Source organism: Pelodiscus sinensis, chromosome 10 (assembly GCF_049634645.1).
Source record: "Pelodiscus sinensis isolate JC-2024 chromosome 10, ASM4963464v1, whole genome shotgun sequence".
Lineage (NCBI taxonomy): Eukaryota > Metazoa > Chordata > Testudines > Trionychidae > Pelodiscus > Pelodiscus sinensis.
Window position 1 is genome coordinate 2,930,799 of NC_134720.1, and position 16,719 is coordinate 2,947,517.

The 16,719-nt window shown below is 50.6% G+C and overlaps 1 protein-coding gene across 2 annotated transcripts; it reads right to left on the reverse strand.

The window, feature by feature from the left end:
- Nucleotides 1–83: 83 nt before the first annotated feature.
- On the reverse strand, nt 84–16,649 carry TBCCD1 (TBCC domain containing 1). Of its 2 annotated transcripts, none has more exons than XM_075937306.1 (8): nt 16,472–16,649; nt 15,074–15,430; nt 11,001–11,156; nt 9,143–9,509; nt 7,506–7,692; nt 6,864–7,361; nt 5,501–5,661; nt 84–585 (listed from the first exon to the last, which is right to left on the reverse strand). In XM_075937306.1, exons 2-7 carry the CDS (start codon nt 15,422–15,424, stop codon nt 5,532–5,534), a joined length of 1,689 nt encoding a protein of 562 aa, XP_075793421.1. In that variant the 5' UTR covers nt 15,425–15,430; nt 16,472–16,649; the 3' UTR covers nt 84–585; nt 5,501–5,531. The 2 variants fall into 2 exon arrangements, with proteins under 2 accessions (XP_075793421.1, XP_075793420.1); XM_075937305.1 differs by having other exon boundaries at nt 16,344–16,481.
- Nucleotides 16,650–16,719: the final 70 nt, after the last annotated feature.

The following is a 16,719-nucleotide window of genomic DNA, read 5'->3' on the forward strand; positions in this document are numbered from 1 at the left end:
CAGCCACCTCATTAGGGTGAAAATTTTTCTTCCCAAACACCGACTGATGTTCTACAGAAGCAAGGAGGCGGCAAAGAGAGAGACCCAGGCAACGTCATGAAACTTCATTCTGTAAGTGCTAAAGCCCTGTCCATCCGACACAGTGGTGGGAAAACCAAACAAAACCCACCACGCCCTGGTTGTCACTTACAACCAGGAATAACAAGCTCTCCACACAGAGGTGCACACACCAGCCAGGGTCCTGCAGGGGCCTGCGCCATTGCAGGCTACATGCCCAGAAGTTTGACTTGGCACTCAGCCTCCTGCTGACCAGGCTGACCGCAAGGTGTAAGCCTGCCTTGCACTACCTTCCCGTCCTAGGCAGTCCTTCCCGTGGTTTCCTCCTGACGCCAGCTGGGATTCAAAGGACACGAACTGAGAAGGTGCAAGGCGATGCAGTGATGTCCTGAACAGCTTTAAAAGAAAAACAAGTCCAGCTCCTGTTGCTGCTCAAGGTCCAGATAAGCCAATTCCACAGAAGTGTCCAACTGGCACAGACCGAAGCATTCACTGGGAACCAGCGTGTCACCCTCTGTCTTCACAGCGCTGGAACAAAACACAGTTTTACTACCACCACGCAATCACCAGCAGGCCTGTGACTTTCTAGCTAGAAAACCCTGGCCCACGAGCAGGCTGACTGCAGACTACTCCTCCCCCTTTGAAGAGCGTGGTGATTGTACCAAGCCCATGGGCAAGTGCCTGGCTCCTTGTGCACCACCACTCGGAAGCTGAAGAGATTATACAGAAACGAATTCCTTGAAGCATCCAGGAAGTTGCCACTAAGGGCTTGTCTAAGGAGGGGGGGGTACATCTGCAGAATTAACACACAATTTCAAAGACAATAAGACTTCTACCTGGAGCCAGATGGGGAAGGGGTGCAAGCCACCCAGCACCTTGTCTCCAGGGCCAGCTGGGGCAGGGGCTGCGCGGCATGGTCGCCCGAGGGCACGCTCTTACTGCTAACAAGTTCTTGAACATAGGAACTCACGGGCAGCTGGGACAGACAGATGCACATTTCTAAACTATATAGTCAGATACAATAGTAGTGTTCGCATGGGATAGCTGTACCGGCTTTCCCTTTACAACAGTGTGCACACGCCCCAGGCTTGCTATGCACTGTGGAGGGTAGTCCCTGGTCCTTTGCTCCACTGCTGAGCAGCATGCATGCTGGGACTGTTCTTACTGCACAAGGGGGGGGATAACAGCAGCCATGGAATTCCGGGGCTTGGAGTACATTCAAACACCTCCTATGCTCCCTCTCCTTCTGGACAGGTGAGTGCCATCGCAAATTTCTGCCAGCCCGCATGGAGCCAGCAATGCTCCCAGTGCCACGCTGGCAATTGCACAGAGGTAGAGGTGGCCTAAGATGCAGTTCAGTTCTCAAAGCTGGCTTGGCTTTGGACATCACCCACCTCACCACCAAGCAGATGATGCAGTTCCAGCAATGGTGAAGGAGTGATGAAGATGAGAATAAGGACGTCACAGACCATACCTTAGCAACTGTTGCTATAGGAGGTGTTCCTAGAATCATAGAACCCTAGACCGGGAAGGGACCTCGAGAGGCCATCAAGTCCCGTCCCCTGCCCGAGCACCATTTAAATCACCTGGATAGTTTATCTAACTTTCTCTTAAATATCCCCAGAGATGGAGATTCCACAACCTTCCTGGGCAATTTATTCCAGTGCTTCACCACCCGGACTGGCAGGAACTTTTTCCTAATGTCCAACCTAAACCTCCCTTGCTGCAATTTAAGCCCATTGCTCCTTGTCCTGTCATCAGAGGCCAAGGAGAAAAATGTTTCTCCCTCCTCCTTATAACATCCTTTTAGATACTTGAAAACCGTTATCATGTCCCCTCTCAGTCTTCTCTTTCCCAAACTAACCAAACCCACTTCTTTCAGTCTTCTCATGTCAGTGATGGTTTTTAGACCTTTAATCATTTTTGTTGCTCTTCTCTGGATCTTCTCCAATTTCTCCACATCTTTCTTCAAATGTGGTGCCCAGAACTAGGCAAAATACTCCAACTGAGGCCTAATCAGTGCAGAGTACGGCAGAAGCATCCTGTATTCTGTCTCATATAAAAACACATAGATGGTGCTGCCCCACTGGGCTATTTAGTGTGACAGGTTAGGTCACAGAGATTGCCTGGAAACTGTCACCTGATGGGCAGATCATATCACTGAGCCTACTGACCTGCCCTCTGGGCATCCCACCATCCTGTCTGGCTGAACCAGAAGCTCTAGTCTCCCCCAGCAAAGGCACAGAGCTGAGGTAAAAGTACCCCAGCAGGTCGCAATGCGCACCGTCTTTCCTAGGTGTGGGAAACCAGCGTGGCTTGGTGGGAAAGGAGGATTCTGTGGACTTAGCACCCCCAGCAGTGAGGAAAGAATTTCAGGATGGAGAGGACTCTCGCGATCTGTGCTGAGCTAGCCTTGGAGCTGCAATGGCAACATACCAACATGCAGTGCCCATGCCCAGAGAGATGATGGTCACTACTGCCATGTGGATACTGCCCCTCCCCCCCGAAAGCTACTGGTCCCAGAGCCAGCCAATACATAGTATTCAGGAGAAAGTTGATGGCTTTGCATGCATGGGGTTCCCTAAGAGAACTGAGGCAACTGTGCCAACTGCTCGTCCCCCTGCACCATGGCTCAGCGTATAACCAGAGGGATATTTCTCCATATTTGTGCCGCAAGGGCTGGTTGACCAGCAGGCAGGTCCACAAATGTAGAGTGGTTTGGAAAGGCCCACAAAGCCGCTCTAGTCATCTGAGCGAATAAAGGAGAGAGTTTGCCCTCGGCATCGTTCTGGGCATTAACGGTGTGGGGATTGCTCCGGTTAGCCTGGGAGACTTGGCTTCTGCTGCTCTGGTTCATGAGCCTATCACCTCGGCAGCTGCAGAAGGACAGCAGTGTGCGCATCTGGCCACCTGCAGGGAAGGTGGCGCTATTTCCGGCACAGGTAGAAAGCAGAAGATAATAGCATGTGATATTTTGCACAATATCGGAGCTAGTGAGCAAAAGCCTTTACAATGAGTAGGAGACTGAGGTGCAAAGGTTTGCCCGGGGGTTTGAGCAGCTGGCAAAAACGTCCAGTGGAAACAGCCAGTGCAGCATTGTTAGGGATGCTTATTGTTCTGGGAGCTTCGGGCCTGAAAATATGCAGCCATCCATCCCTCTGTTATCCCACAGGGGAATGGCTTGGGAGCTGAGCAGTCTCTTTAACAGGTGGTAGAAGTGGCAATCCTTATTTTATCTTGTCTGTGCCATTATTACCCTGTTGAAAAACCCTGTGACTTATTCCGCTGACAGCCAGTCTAGGAAGCAGGTCACACAAGTGGTCCTCTCTCTCAGTGGCTGCATGGATGTCGTAACCAAGACGGTCATTCTCCCAGGATATGGCTGTTTTGCTAACTGCACTTGCGTACCCAGAACCTGCGGGGGTGCCAATTGAACCACAGCAGCGCTGTGATGGGATGCAGAGGGAGCACCCGGCTCTCCCACTCAGTGGTGTGTGCAACCAGCAGCCACCTCACTACATGTGGCCTTGCTTTGTGTGTGTCACGTTAGTAATACTGGAGGGGAACAAACTACACGGATGGAAGCCAGCAGGATCCGGTAACCCTGCACGTGGGCAATAGGAAAGAAAACGTTTCGTGGGCCACACAGAACCCTGACGAGCTGCATGCAGCCCACATGTTGCCCACCACTGACTTAGTCAAAATGAATGGGCTGTCTGTATAAAGTGCAGCGCTGACTCTTTCGAATGGGTTTTTAAACCAGCAGGAATGAAGCTTTAATTAAACAATGAAGCAAAGCTTTAAAGTGACATGCAGCGGGCAGCAGGCTGCGACAAGGGGTGAACACAAGCCTCCTCTTTGCCTCTTGCTCTTGGGGCAGCTGGTGTCGAATGGCAGGACTCGAACTTGTCAGGGACACTGCAGGGCTCAGAAGAGCTGTGTTCCCAGGTGCAATTTTCGTATTGCCCTACACTTGGGCTGGGGGGCTGGCCTCTGGGAGCGTGGCTGCGGAGATCACATGTATTGCCCACGTGTGGGGCCCTGGGTTGGCCGCGTGCCCACTTGCAGCATGCGCTGCGGCTGAGCGTTCCGAGCCTGTACAAACTCCAAATTGCCTCCGCATTTCTTTTTCTTCCTCCCCAGTGCCTTTTGCCATGGCAACGGTGTCCCTAGCCTCTGAGATACTCTCTAGCCACTTCAACTCTCTTGTTCAACAGCTCCCTGTCTTCTTCCCTCCCGGACCTCAAAAACAACCACCGCTCTTCACTGGTTTCTTTTTATTGTGTGTGTGGGGGGGGGGGGGAGCCTACAAGGAAGGCTGGATATTTCATCCCATGTTGGCTGTTCTTTCCCCATAAGCCGCTAATAAAGGCCCCATCCTTGAAGGCCTGGTCACTGCAGGTGCTGCTACTGAGGAAGTAGGAAAAAGACCAACCAAGCAGTTGCCAATGCCATTCCAGAAGACATGGGCAGCATTTTGATCAGGTCTCTCTCATTCCCCCCCAATCCCGATCCTTCTCGTCTTGCTGGACCCAGAGAGCAGCACGCGCCCAAGGAGGGCTAGCCCGGCTGTGCTGGATGCTGCTCGAGAGGCAGCTGTGTCTGAGTCTGAGTCTGGCAGTGGGATGGGAATTATGCTCCCACTCTGGCTTTGCAATTTTGCCGTGCCTTGCAGGAGGAAGTGGGGAGCACTGATCCCAGCGATGTCACACGGAAGCAAGCGACAGAGACTGGCCTGATTCACAACGGCATGAGACACAGTGGGAAGGCCACAGCAGCTGGAGGAGGGGCGAAGGAGTGCATGGCAGCACTGCCTGCACACAGCCAACTGCACTAACGCAATCTGCATCCAACACAACACCCTGGGAAAGCGGCTTCCAGGGTTTGCAGTGTTACTGCGCTCTAATGGATTGCGAGCACACGGGCATTTGCACACCAGCCTCTCTCAAGCTACTGCAGATTGAGCCCCCATGTCGACAAGCCCCTAGCTACCAGGTGAGCTACAGAAGGTGAAGGCGCATCAGAACTAGGCTGTTCTAACTGATTTGGTTTCAGACTACACCTGAAGCACATGCCTTGTCTATGCATATACATGCAGGCTGGTTTGTCAGAGACAGACAATACGCAGCCCAGAGATCTAAGCAAAGTGCTTCAACCTCATTTCAAAGGATTCCTTGAGGAACCAGAAGAGGTCCATACAGAGCTCTTCAGCCAGAAGTACCCTGGGGATGGAAGGAAGATGTGGAGGAGTGCGCAAGGGGGCAGGCAGAGGCTCAGAGGAGATTTTGGCTCCAAGTGGAAAACCAAAGCCAGATCTGAAGCAGTTGGGAGGAGACCCATTGACAGACTTTCACACTCATTGTTCCCGTATGCGTAGCATGTCCATACAGAGGTATGCGAAGGAGTATGACAATTTCTCTATCCCGTAGCAGGAATCACTCACCCTTCCTTTCCTTCGGTTAAAGGAGGGCATCCTAGCCTGCTGCTTGCTTGGCGCCAGCTACAGGAGGCACGAGGCTGTCCAGCTGCTGCCGATGGCCTGTATGAATTAGCCATTCATAGAACTTGTTCTCCACCAGCACCTGGAACTGCTTCCGCTGATCCCTGAAAACCACCAGAACATCAACAATGCAGCAAGTGAAAGAGTCTGGTCAGCACTCACGCCACGCTTCCAACCATCCCTCCTGGTAGCCTTTCCCGTCGTAGTGAAAATAAGCAACAGCTCTAGAGTTACCGTGGTTAACAAAGCCAATGGGCTTGGTTCCCGCATGGAGAAGATTGAATTCAACGAATACCAACTATTATTTAGAATGTCCCTGAAAGAGGGAGACTGCTGGTGTGGACGTAAGCCAGGCAGACATCCCCACATTGCTGTTACTGTACCTCTGCACTGTAGGACTTCTGTGTGTCACAGAGCTCACAGATCCTGTCAGTTTACAAGGCCTCTGTGGCTTCAGCCCTGCGCTGTTACTTTTACCAAAAATGCCTACATTCCACAGAACCCAAGTCTACGCACAACTGTCATTTGTAACCATGTGAAATTTAAATATCCATCTCCAGAGAAAACAATCTGACACCGCTAGCTGGAACACAACCCAGCTTTATTTCTTTCTCTTCTAGCCTGCAAAATTGATGATCTAGAGTTCTACCCGCATTGAGGGTTTGTGAAGGTTGCAGTTTGGTCTGCATCAAAATGATACCACAAAGAAAATCCTGGAGACCAGACCAGCTAAATTCAAACCCATCAATATCTAGAATCCTGCACTCCAGTCCAGCCAGTTTAGCATCCAAAGAACATGTTTTGTTTTCTAGGTGCTGAGAAGGCTGTCCGATGATACGAGTGTAGATCAGTATGCCAGCTCAGCTACAAAAGCAAAGTAAGGCCTAGTTAGAAGGCTGGAGACTTAATTGTGTTAATCTATATTGCTTACAGGACAAGAAACTTCTGATTTTGTCTGAAGTCGATATACGTAGAAAGAAAACACATAATATGGGTTTTACTTATTTTGTAAAATCTTTACAGTTTTTCCTGTATTTTGCAAGCCTGGAAAAAATCCACCCCCACAACAGATTTCCTTCCGAGTTAGGTAGCAGGAGTTTTCAACACAAAAGCAGCCTACAAGACCATACCACTCCTCACACCCGCAGCGCACTCATGCATAAAACACCGTTTAGATAAACAGACCTCACGAAAGGGCATTGCTGTTCAGTGATGTCAAACCAAAGAGATTTGTACATGTATGGACAAGTTGAGCTTCAGGGCATTAAATACATTCCTCTGTTCCTGGAGGAAGCCAGTTACTCACTTAGTCAGCCCTGCCTCCTTCACAGTTTTCTGCCAGACCTGTATCTTCTGTTCTCGTTGGCTCAGTGCCTTCTGGTATGCAAGCGGCAGCCCTCCGGGTGTTTCTGTTGTGTCTCCTTCCATCTCGAAAGGAATAACAAAGGTGTAAAACTCTGTGGGCGGTAAAAGTCGGAAGACACTTGCATCGCTGTTCTCTTTGCACACCAGCATTGGACTGTCCCAGTAGTTAGGCACCGTGGCCAGGCCTGTCCGGGCCATGTGGTCCTCAAGCATTGGGTAATGGGTGTGGTAAGGGGCAAACGTTACTGCTTGGTTACCCAAGAGAATCAGAGGGTGCGTAGGCGTGAGTATGTTGAAGGTGCAGCCTGTTGTAGAAGAGAGAGATAGGCGGTGGCAGATGCCAATGACTTGGACATTATCACAGCTGTGGAGGTGAATGGCTGTCTGCACAGGACCCAGGACAAAAGTGCTATTCCTGCACTTCTCAATGGTCACAGAGCTGAAAGGGAGAAAGATCACAGTAAGCCAGGATGCCCAAGGACAGGACGTGGCCACACACCGTTCAGTGGGATTGTCTAACAGGAACCAGGAAATACCGGCGCAACCCACTCAAATGCTGTCTCATAAGAGAATGTAAACTCACCGTAAAGGGGACAGCAGATATATGAAGGACTCATTGCAGCGATGGATCTTCACATGAGCACCCACCAGGGTATCTGAGCTCTTGGCCAGCGTCTGCTTATAGACCTGGCTCATCACTACCATGCGGTGAACCTCCGGGACCATATGAGCATTGCAGGCAATCTTTGCTCTCTTGGTTGTTCCTTCAACTGCAAAGCCAAAGTTACACACATTAGCCAAAGGAAAAATAAATAAAAAAGCACACACAGGAAGTCTGAATTTACTTCCAGAGCCGGTGCGGCCCAACGTCATATCGCTCACCATATTTTGCCAGGCAGCCACAGAATAAACAGCCCAACAGAAAAACAGCCACCCTGACACTTGGATTACCTAGAGCTCAGCTCTCACCTTACGATTCCTCACGAACACAAGGGCTCTTTCTGCCAAGCTGAGAATTACAGATTTTCACCACTGCATTGAAGAAATAGGAGCACGTGTGTTCCAACCTATTCTTACCCAGTGGTGTGCACCCCATAGCTAAACTCCATTCTTCCATTCTTACTGCCATGCAGTCTGAGGAACACAAAGGATTAAGACTTCGCTCCCTCTGTAAACCTCTAGTTGCATGTTAAATGAGATCAGTGTCTTCATTCTGAGGCCCCCAGATGTTTGGCACCATCACAAAGAAAATCCCAGCAGTTACAGCACTGGCATCAATCCCGGGCAGTCTGGTTCAGTTCTCTGCTGTCTACACAGCAAACAGGAGGCGTGAGCAGCACAGGGGCAGACATACCCATGCTCTCTTTGCTCGAGCAAGCTCAAGTAACAGTAACAGTGAAGCCTTGGCAGCAGCTAAGGCTAACCCTGCTTGCCCAGGATACATACTAGGTACAGTTTCATGCTTTTGTTACCCAAGCTAGCTTTGATCCTGGGATCAGAGATAGCCTGGATATGTCAATACATGCTGTGGTCACAGCTTCTAACCTGCCCTCTGTGGCCTTAGGCAAGTCACTTAACCTACATCATGCCTCAGTTTCAATTGGAGGTAATAATACTGATCTACCTCAAAAGTGTGTTTGATGATAAATTAATGTCTGTAAGGCACTCATACAACGACTGAGGTCACAAAAATCTCTGAACAGCTAGAGTGCCATCCCATTCATCTATTACCCCCCACTTAGAAACACAAGAGGTGTAACACTAGTCAGGGCTGAATTACACTGACAGAGCTATATGGAGCAGCTTACACAGCAATTCCTCCTAAACTGGGGCCTGTACAACCAATCACTTGCTTAGCTTTCCTGGGCATTCCCATGTACTGTCTAGCAGAATTCACCCTCCAAATAAATACCTTTAAGAATAAGAATGTCTCCTAGCAACAGCCAATATTTAGACAACAACTGGAAAGGAAGAGAGGGACACCTGCACGCTAGAGACCAGAGAGGGAGTGGTGAGCGCTAAACAGGAGAGTTTGGAAACAGAAAGTGAAGGCACTTTGCATGACCAACTCCTTCAGCTGTGCACTCCGCCTTCTCTCCTGTGAGGACAGCACCAGGCAGGAACGCAGCAGTGCCCAGGCCTGACTCTCGATGAACGGGAACAGAGGAGAATGGAAAGCTGATCCTAAAACCAAAGAGCAAAGCCAAGGTCTCCCAATACCTTGCTGCGCCCATGCAAGTTTCTTCCCAGACTTGAGGCAGGCAGATGTCCCAAACGGGCTTCCAGTCAGGCAGGCCCTAAGCCAGGCCTCTAGCTTGGGAAACGAGAAGGTTCTGGTGATCTTTGAATAGCCGTTCTTCGCATGCAAGGGCTGCCAGAGAGCAAGCTCATGGAGAGGATGAACAGTCCTGGTTTTGTTGACAGTCCCTTCAATAAGAAAGCTGAGAGCTCGAACAGCTTCCAGAGACACCAGACTACTGTGAGTGGAATGGGAAGAGGCCGTGAGCTGGTCCGGATCCAGTAGCAGTTCCAGCAGATCCAACAGGTGGTTCTGCACAAACGCTTGGTGGGTGTAATCGTCCCAGTTCTTAGAAATCAAAACAAAAACAGAGGTGCTCTTACCAGACTGATACACTTTCCCAATGCAATCGCTGTTGCGTCCTGCTCAGATCCCTCCCACCACAGCTAAATGGTGAAAACAGTAGCAGAGCATGGGTTCCTTCTACCACCCCCATTAATTCTGTGTGCCATTCCTCCCACAGGTGCTGGGAAATGAAGGTGGAAATGAACACTTCATAGTCTAAGCCTCCATGAAGACAACTGTGATTCCTACTGATTGCATCTAATCTAAGCGTACAGGTTCAAGTACTGACTAAGGAGGAACTGGGGGGAAACTTCAGACGGTCCCTTATGAGGAAAAATCCCACTCACCATTCATCTGAAAGGAAATGTATAATCCAAGGGCTGAAGATCTCCATAGCAAGAGAAGACCAAATACATGACAGCCAGTAAAGAAAACTCAGCTTATGCTGGACAGGCCTCACTGGACTGCACCAAAGAGGTAGTCACCTGGAGTGCCCAGGTCAGGTATCAATAAAGTTAGTGGCAAGCCGGGACATTTCCTAAATAGTTCACAAAAGGATAACCCCAATGATAGCACCCCACTTTGGGGGGACTGACGCTTCTGAAATCGATCTGGCAGATCCATTATCTAGTCATGAGGCTCTGCAGTGTGGGACAGTCTAGTTTTGAACTTGAACGGCAGTTCACAAAAACCACCCGCTATAGAATGATGCTGAATGCCTTGAACTGTACATATAAAGGACCATTCAGCACAAAGCCCTGGATAAGCATTTTCCCCCGCTTTTCCATTCTAAGCCTATTTTTAGTGTCACAGGCTCCTGAGTTGCAGTTCAGCACTTTTTGTTCCACATGACACAACAGCACTGATGTCACACCCATAACAGAATCCTGCTGACACTGGCAGCTGGCCTTTTTTCAAGGTGTGGGCCAGGTAAATGTCTCTATTGTGTTGCTGTCCATTTATAATTCACTGTCAAATATTGTAACGCAGCAAGACTGGCATACCTAGCTAACTACAGGTACCAGACATCATAACCTACAGCTGGTTAGATTTGACTAGCTGATCTCTTTCTCTGAATCACAACTTTGTGTATCTTACTCAGACATTGCTCTAAGAATAGCTACCTATAAGCCTGAACATATAATTATGGAAGAACAGCCTCTGAAATCAATTAACATTTTCTGCTGTGTTACATTCTTGTAGTTTAAAGGGCAAAGATTTTTGGGGAGGGGTTAAACAATATATATCACAGATTGAGACCACATGTGAAAGCTCAGTCTGCAGCAAATTTTTAGGGGCAAGTTAGAGTTTTGAAAATTAATGTTAATGACCAGCACAGAATGACCTCAATCTCATTCAATATTTAGCTCAATTGACTAAGTATGCATACCCAAGCCCTGGGCAGATCACTCTCCCACAAACAGAGATTCTCCCCACCCCCACTTTAAGGTGAAGGTTTTGTAACCCCTGAGGGGACAGGATTACAAACAATACCTTGTTTTCACAGGTGGATTTTCCAGTCAGGTTGGCAGACTGAGATTTGGCCCTGGGACTTGGCCACTCTTCTCCAATCAGAGATGTCCGCAAGGAAATCTTGTTTAGCTGCTGAATGTACAAGAACAGCAGGAACTGCAGAGTGTCTATCGACAGCTAGCCAAGAAGGGAACACAAAATTAACATACCAGAATATGAGCAGTGCATGCGATTAAACCAAAGAGCCTACTCTTTTAGAATGAAGACAACAGGGCATCTACAATAGTACAACTCATTATGGCTCCCCAGCACATATAGGTCTGTGGTAGCCGCTATTAAAACAATTGCTAGCTTACATACATCCACTTTGAAATTAGGTTTGTAGGGTTGACAGGTGCTTGCTTGGTTTCTACGGGGTTTCCTTGTCTTAGTTTTTAACTATCCACCCCTCCTTAACAAGCTTCAGTGGTAGTCACATTACACCATGCAAAAAGCTCAGTCTCTCTCACTGTCTGCATCTCAATTTTTGCCACTGCACAGTTCCCATTGGTAACTTTGGGAAGATGCTCATTTTCACATCCTTTTTCCACTTGCCCATAATTTCTTAAAACTGCTTTTCCTTGAGCTCAATATGCTCAGTTTGGGACCCCATCAAACTATAGCACTAGGCCCCCCCAATGAAAAATTGCAATAATCAAGTGTCAGATAAGTGAAGTCTTTAATAAGGGTGAATGTAGTTTTTCACCCTCTAGATTAAATGGCTGACCTGTGTTCAAATCATGCCCCCTAAAGGGCATTTCACAGAACAGTATTAGGGTGTACACAGTTAACCAATGAAAACCTTCATGATTACATGCAGAACCTCCCCTCCTTCTCCTACCCCTCTCCCCCCCCCCCCCCGTATCAAGGGCTTAAATGCCAGCTCCCCATGAGCACTGGCTGGCACTTACCCGCCCTCTCTGCTGCCTCTGATGCAGAAGCAACAGCACAAGGGAGGGGGAGTAGGCATGTGTGCCGGACCCTGCCTCTGCTCCCCCCCCGCCCCCCGCTCATGCTGCTGCCTCTGTATCAGAAGCAGCAACAAGAGGGGTCAGGCGGCTCCATGGGAGCTGGCTCCCCACATGTGCTGGTAGATGTGTAACTGCTGAAATTTACAGCAGTTACACATTTACTTAAATAGATGCATTTTTACATCTCTAAACAGTATAGCCCTCTTTTTGCACAAATCTGTTTTGCAGTCTTGACTATTGCAAGAGTTACCAAAGGCCTGCTATTCAATAGCATCTGGGCTTTGTGGATGAGCACAAGACCCAAGGAGCTGGTGCAAATGACTAATTGATATTTACCTCCGGGCTAGGAAGTTTGCTGTTTAAGCTCATTTGATTTCAGGACTGTCATTTTTTTTTATATGTGCACTCCTTAGCATGTCTCTTTACACCACATGGGTTTGCCATACGAAAGCATTATAATTTCTGAAGACCTCTGGCTTTTCCAGCACAGAGAAAAGGAAGTGAAATCGGGTTCCTCCCATAAAAATAAGCTTTCCTTTAGACCAGGTTTTCCCAACCTATGGGTCGCCTACATTTCAAAAGGGTCGCCAAGTGTCTCCTCAGGTGGCTCTGCCCCCTCTGCTCCTCCCGTTTTTGAATTGCCGTGGGTCACCAAATCTTCCTGAATTGTCAAAACAGGTCCCCATCTGGAAAAGTTTGGGAACCGCTGCTCTAGACCCTTCCATGAGGGCCACAATCAACAAATACTGAAAGTGTTTAGTTTGTCAAAAAGCATAGAAAAAGTTCTTTAACAATGACATGCAAAGAGCAAATATTGGACTTGTCCTTTTGGGTGGAGGTGGGTCATTTCTCTACAAAAAAATGCAGTCCAAACTGTGTTCAAAGGAAGACAAAAGCCTTCCTCTGCTTTCCCCCATGGCCCATTACAAATTCAGATCCTGCCTAATCTTAGAATGACTAGAAAATGACATTGCAAGAGGCAAGAAAAAGAGGAGTGGATTTTTAATCAGACTGTTTAAAAGTCCTTTCTGGTAAGACAAACTAACTAACATGTTAAAGAATGATTTTGCTGAGTGGCCCCACCCTTTGTGGAGAAACAAATTTTGAGACCTCTCTTTCCCCCCTTCTCCCTACAAGTCAGCCAGAAAAGCCAGGGGGGAAATAGTTGACAATCCTGATAAAGTGAAAAAGAAAAAAATGTAGATGTTCACGTCTATTTTACACATCATACAGGAGGAAAAAAGGGCTAGGCTAATTTAATTTGTCTGCAGGTCACCTTTACGGGAGTCTCCTTTGTGCTCACCTGCCCATGTTGTGTGAAAAAACAATAGTGTATTAGGAACAAATCAGACTTGGGATTTCTCTGCTTTTAAGGGTATGACTGTATTTCATATTCTTTATGGAAATATAGAATATGCTTTTTACAAAATAATTCTTGCAAGGTATCATTGGAAAGCTTGTAATCTGCAAGCTGTGTTTATTCTATTTGTGTGCATGTATCATTCCTGTATTTGAAGTTAACATATGACATGTATACCTGTTCGCTAATCTAGACATGCTAGGCGAAGGTCATTTGAAGTACACAAGGAACTTAATGACCTGGTACTCAGGGCATTGATCTCTAAATAATCTGGGTTTTCCTGTTTGCTGGGACATGGTTGACCCAGCCAAGACAAGTGGTCAGGTCATCTGATACAGGAACCCATTTTGGATGCTGTACTTTTTCATAGAAAATGAAAAGGGCTGATCTGAACACAAGGGATTCCTGCCTTGAAAATATCGAGATATAGGTAGGAAACCAAACAACAGAGACAGCCACAAGACTTGACACCCCTGTTTAGCATCTCAGAGGTCTGCTGCAACCACTTAGAACTGGACATTAAGAAGGCTCAAACTCAAGTTGAAGCTACCCATCTTGTGAGGAAAGATGATTAGAACTACTGTTAGGGTCAGAACTGCAAGTAACCAGTTTCTTTGAGTATTAGAACCACACTTAGCTGGTGTGTTTTATGTTGCTTTGTAACTTAGTTTGATCTGTCTGCTATTACTTGCAACCACTTAAATCTTCCTTTTTATACTTAATAAAATCATTTATTAATTCCCTGGTGTAAATCATTGTTACTGAGGGGTAGGGATGTTAAAATGTTTATTTTTGTAAACATGTAATCATTGAAATTTTCAACGGTTACACATTTACATGCAAGGGGGACAGGCAGCAGCAGTATGAGGGAGCCGACAGCTCTATGGGAGCCAGTGCTCATGGGAGCTGGCTTTTAAGCCATCTCCCCGGGGGGAAGGGATAAAGGGGGGCTGCATGTTACTGTGCATGTTAACTGTACACATTAAACATCCCTGCTGGGGGGAGAGAGCATAATAGCTGTGCATCTTTCTCTTTCATTGATAAAGGGGGTTAAAAATTTAAGAGCTTACTCTGTATAAAACTTTATACAAAGCAATACTGATTTACGTGGGTTTCTAGTCCCAATGGGGCTGTGCACCTTGGTGCTCTGTCCCCTCCCAGAGGTGAGCTAAGTGTCTGTGTGGCTCTGTTGAGAACTGTAACCCTAACTCTGTGCCACTGCCACAGAGACCAGACGGCCTGGCACAGTAAGACGGGGCAGGCTCAGTGGTATTTCAGCACATCAAGTGACAGGCTCAAGTGGATTTCTGTGACCAAACTCATCACAGAAGATTTAAACAAGATCCTGGGAGAAAGGGAGTATGTCAAATGTTTTACTCTAGAAAGATGTCCTAGTTGGTTATACCAACCGTACGCAATTCTGCTGAACAGCATTTGATCTCCACTTGAAAAGGCAAGGTAGCATTGCAGCTCTGAAGGGCAGGGCTGGTATTAACCCCAGTCAAGCAGAAAGCTAACCACGTGAATGGTAGCGTGACCTGCATACACAGACAGCAAAACGATCGCTGCCCCGGGGAGCGTGAGAAAAAGCTGCTGGGATGGGGCTGTGCAACGTTTCGGACCCAATGGCTAGGCGTAGGCGGCCGAAGGTGCTAACCCTACGGCCCTGTGCCGTGGCCCACAAGTGTGAGCCCCGAGAAGGATCACAGGGTTGTCTCTCGTGCCTTGCTCCGCTGCTGCTCCAGCTCCTCGTCGGAGGCACAGCCAGACAGCACCTCGGCCCGCTCCAGGCGCTGCTCCGCCGTCCGCTCCGCCAGGCTGTCGAAGACCTCGAAGTAGAGCCAAGCCAAGTCCCTGGCCAGCTGCAGCTTTCCGCAGGCGATGTGGCGCCACATGGGCCAGGTGAGGCGCGGGTAGCAACCCTCGGCAGCCCGCGCCCGGGCGTAAGCGGCCATCTTGCGGAGGTAGTGCGGGCCCAGCTTGGCCGGGGGCAGGAGCTGCAGTGCCCCCACCAGGAAGGGCTCCGTCCTCACCCAGAGCTGCACCGCGGCCGGCTCCATGGCAACGCGCGCCATGGCAACCTGCGGAGCGCACACACTCAGCACACGGCGCCCAAGCGGGCCACGCGCCCCGCCCCCCCAGCAAGAACCCCTCCCCCCGCACTGAGGCAGCGCCCCGCCCCCCCAGCAAGAACCCCTCCCCCTGCACTGAGGCAGCGCCCCGCCCCCCCAGCAAGAACCCCTCCCTCTGCACTGAGGAAGCGCCCCGCCCCCCAGGCGAGAGCCCCTCCCCCTGCACTGAGGCAGCGCCCCGCCCCCCCAGCAAGAACCCCTCCCCCTGCACTGAGGCAGCGCCCCGCCCCCCCCAGCAAGAACCCCTCCCCCTGCACTGAGGCAGCGCCCCGCCCCCCAGGCGAGAGCCCCTCCCCCTGCACTGAGGCAGCGCCCCGCCCCCCCAGGCGAGAGCCCCTCCCCCTGCACTGAGGCAGCGCCCCGCCCCCAGGCGAGAGCCCCTCCCCCTGCACTGAGGCAGCGCCCGCCCCCCCCAGGCGAGAGCCCCTCCCCCTGCACTGAGGCAGCGCCCCGCCCCCCCAGGCGAGAGCCCCTCCCCCTGCACTGAGGCAGCGCCCCGCCCCCCAGGCGAGAGCCCCTCCCCCTGCACTGAGGCAGCGCCCCGCCCCCCAGGCGAGAGCCCCTCCCCCTGCACTGAGGCAGCGCCCCGCCCCCCAGGCGAGAGCCCCTCCCCCTGCACTGAGGCAGCGCCCCGCCCCCAGGCGACAGCCCCTCCCCCTGCACTGAGGCAGCGCCCCGCCCCCCAGGCGAGAGCCCCTCCCCCTGCACTGAGGCAGCGCCCCGCCCCCAGGCGAGAGCCCCTCCCCCTGCACTGAGGCAGCGCCCCGCCCCCAGGCGAGAGCCCCTCCCCCTGCACTGAGGCAGCGCCCCGCCCCCAGGCGAGAGCCCCGCGGCCCCAGCTCTAGGCGAAGGCCCCGCTCACCGGCCCCGCGCCTCGCCGCGTTTGAATCCCAGCTCTCCCCTCAGCAGCGCCTAGCAACCGCACGTGCGCACTGCGGCTGCGACCAGCGAGACGTTAGCTAGACCTGCCCCGCCCCGCCGCTCCCTCACCACAGCGACAGGGGTCAGCACGCGACTGTTGTTCTGCGTGAGCAGGCCACTGTCGCAGTGGTACAGCGCTCCTCCGCCCCCGCTGTGATTGGCCGGGAGGGGCGCGCGCGGCCGGGGATTGGCTAGCCCTCAGCCGGGCACTCTCCGGGTGAGGGATCCCTGGGAGAGGATGTCCTTCCTGGGGTTGTGATTGGCCCCAGGTATCGGTGACGCAGATAGCAGCGATTGGTCAGGAGGCGCAGTGCTGA

What these genes read in the sequence shown, in the direction of transcription:
- TBCCD1 (XM_075937306.1), bottom strand. Translation starts at nt 15,424, where the DNA reads ATGGCGCGCGTTGCCATGGAGCCGGCCGCGGTGCAGCTCTGGGTGAGG. An exon ending in TGGAGCAGCAGCGGAGCAAG is followed by an intron (nt 11,157 to 15,073) that starts GCACGAGAGACA and finishes CTTCTTGGCTAG; the next exon opens with CTGTCGATAGACACTCTGCA. An exon ending in AATCCACCTGTGAAAACAAG is followed by an intron (nt 9,510 to 11,000) that starts GTATTGTTTGTA and finishes TTGATTTCTAAG; the next exon opens with AACTGGGACGATTACACCCA.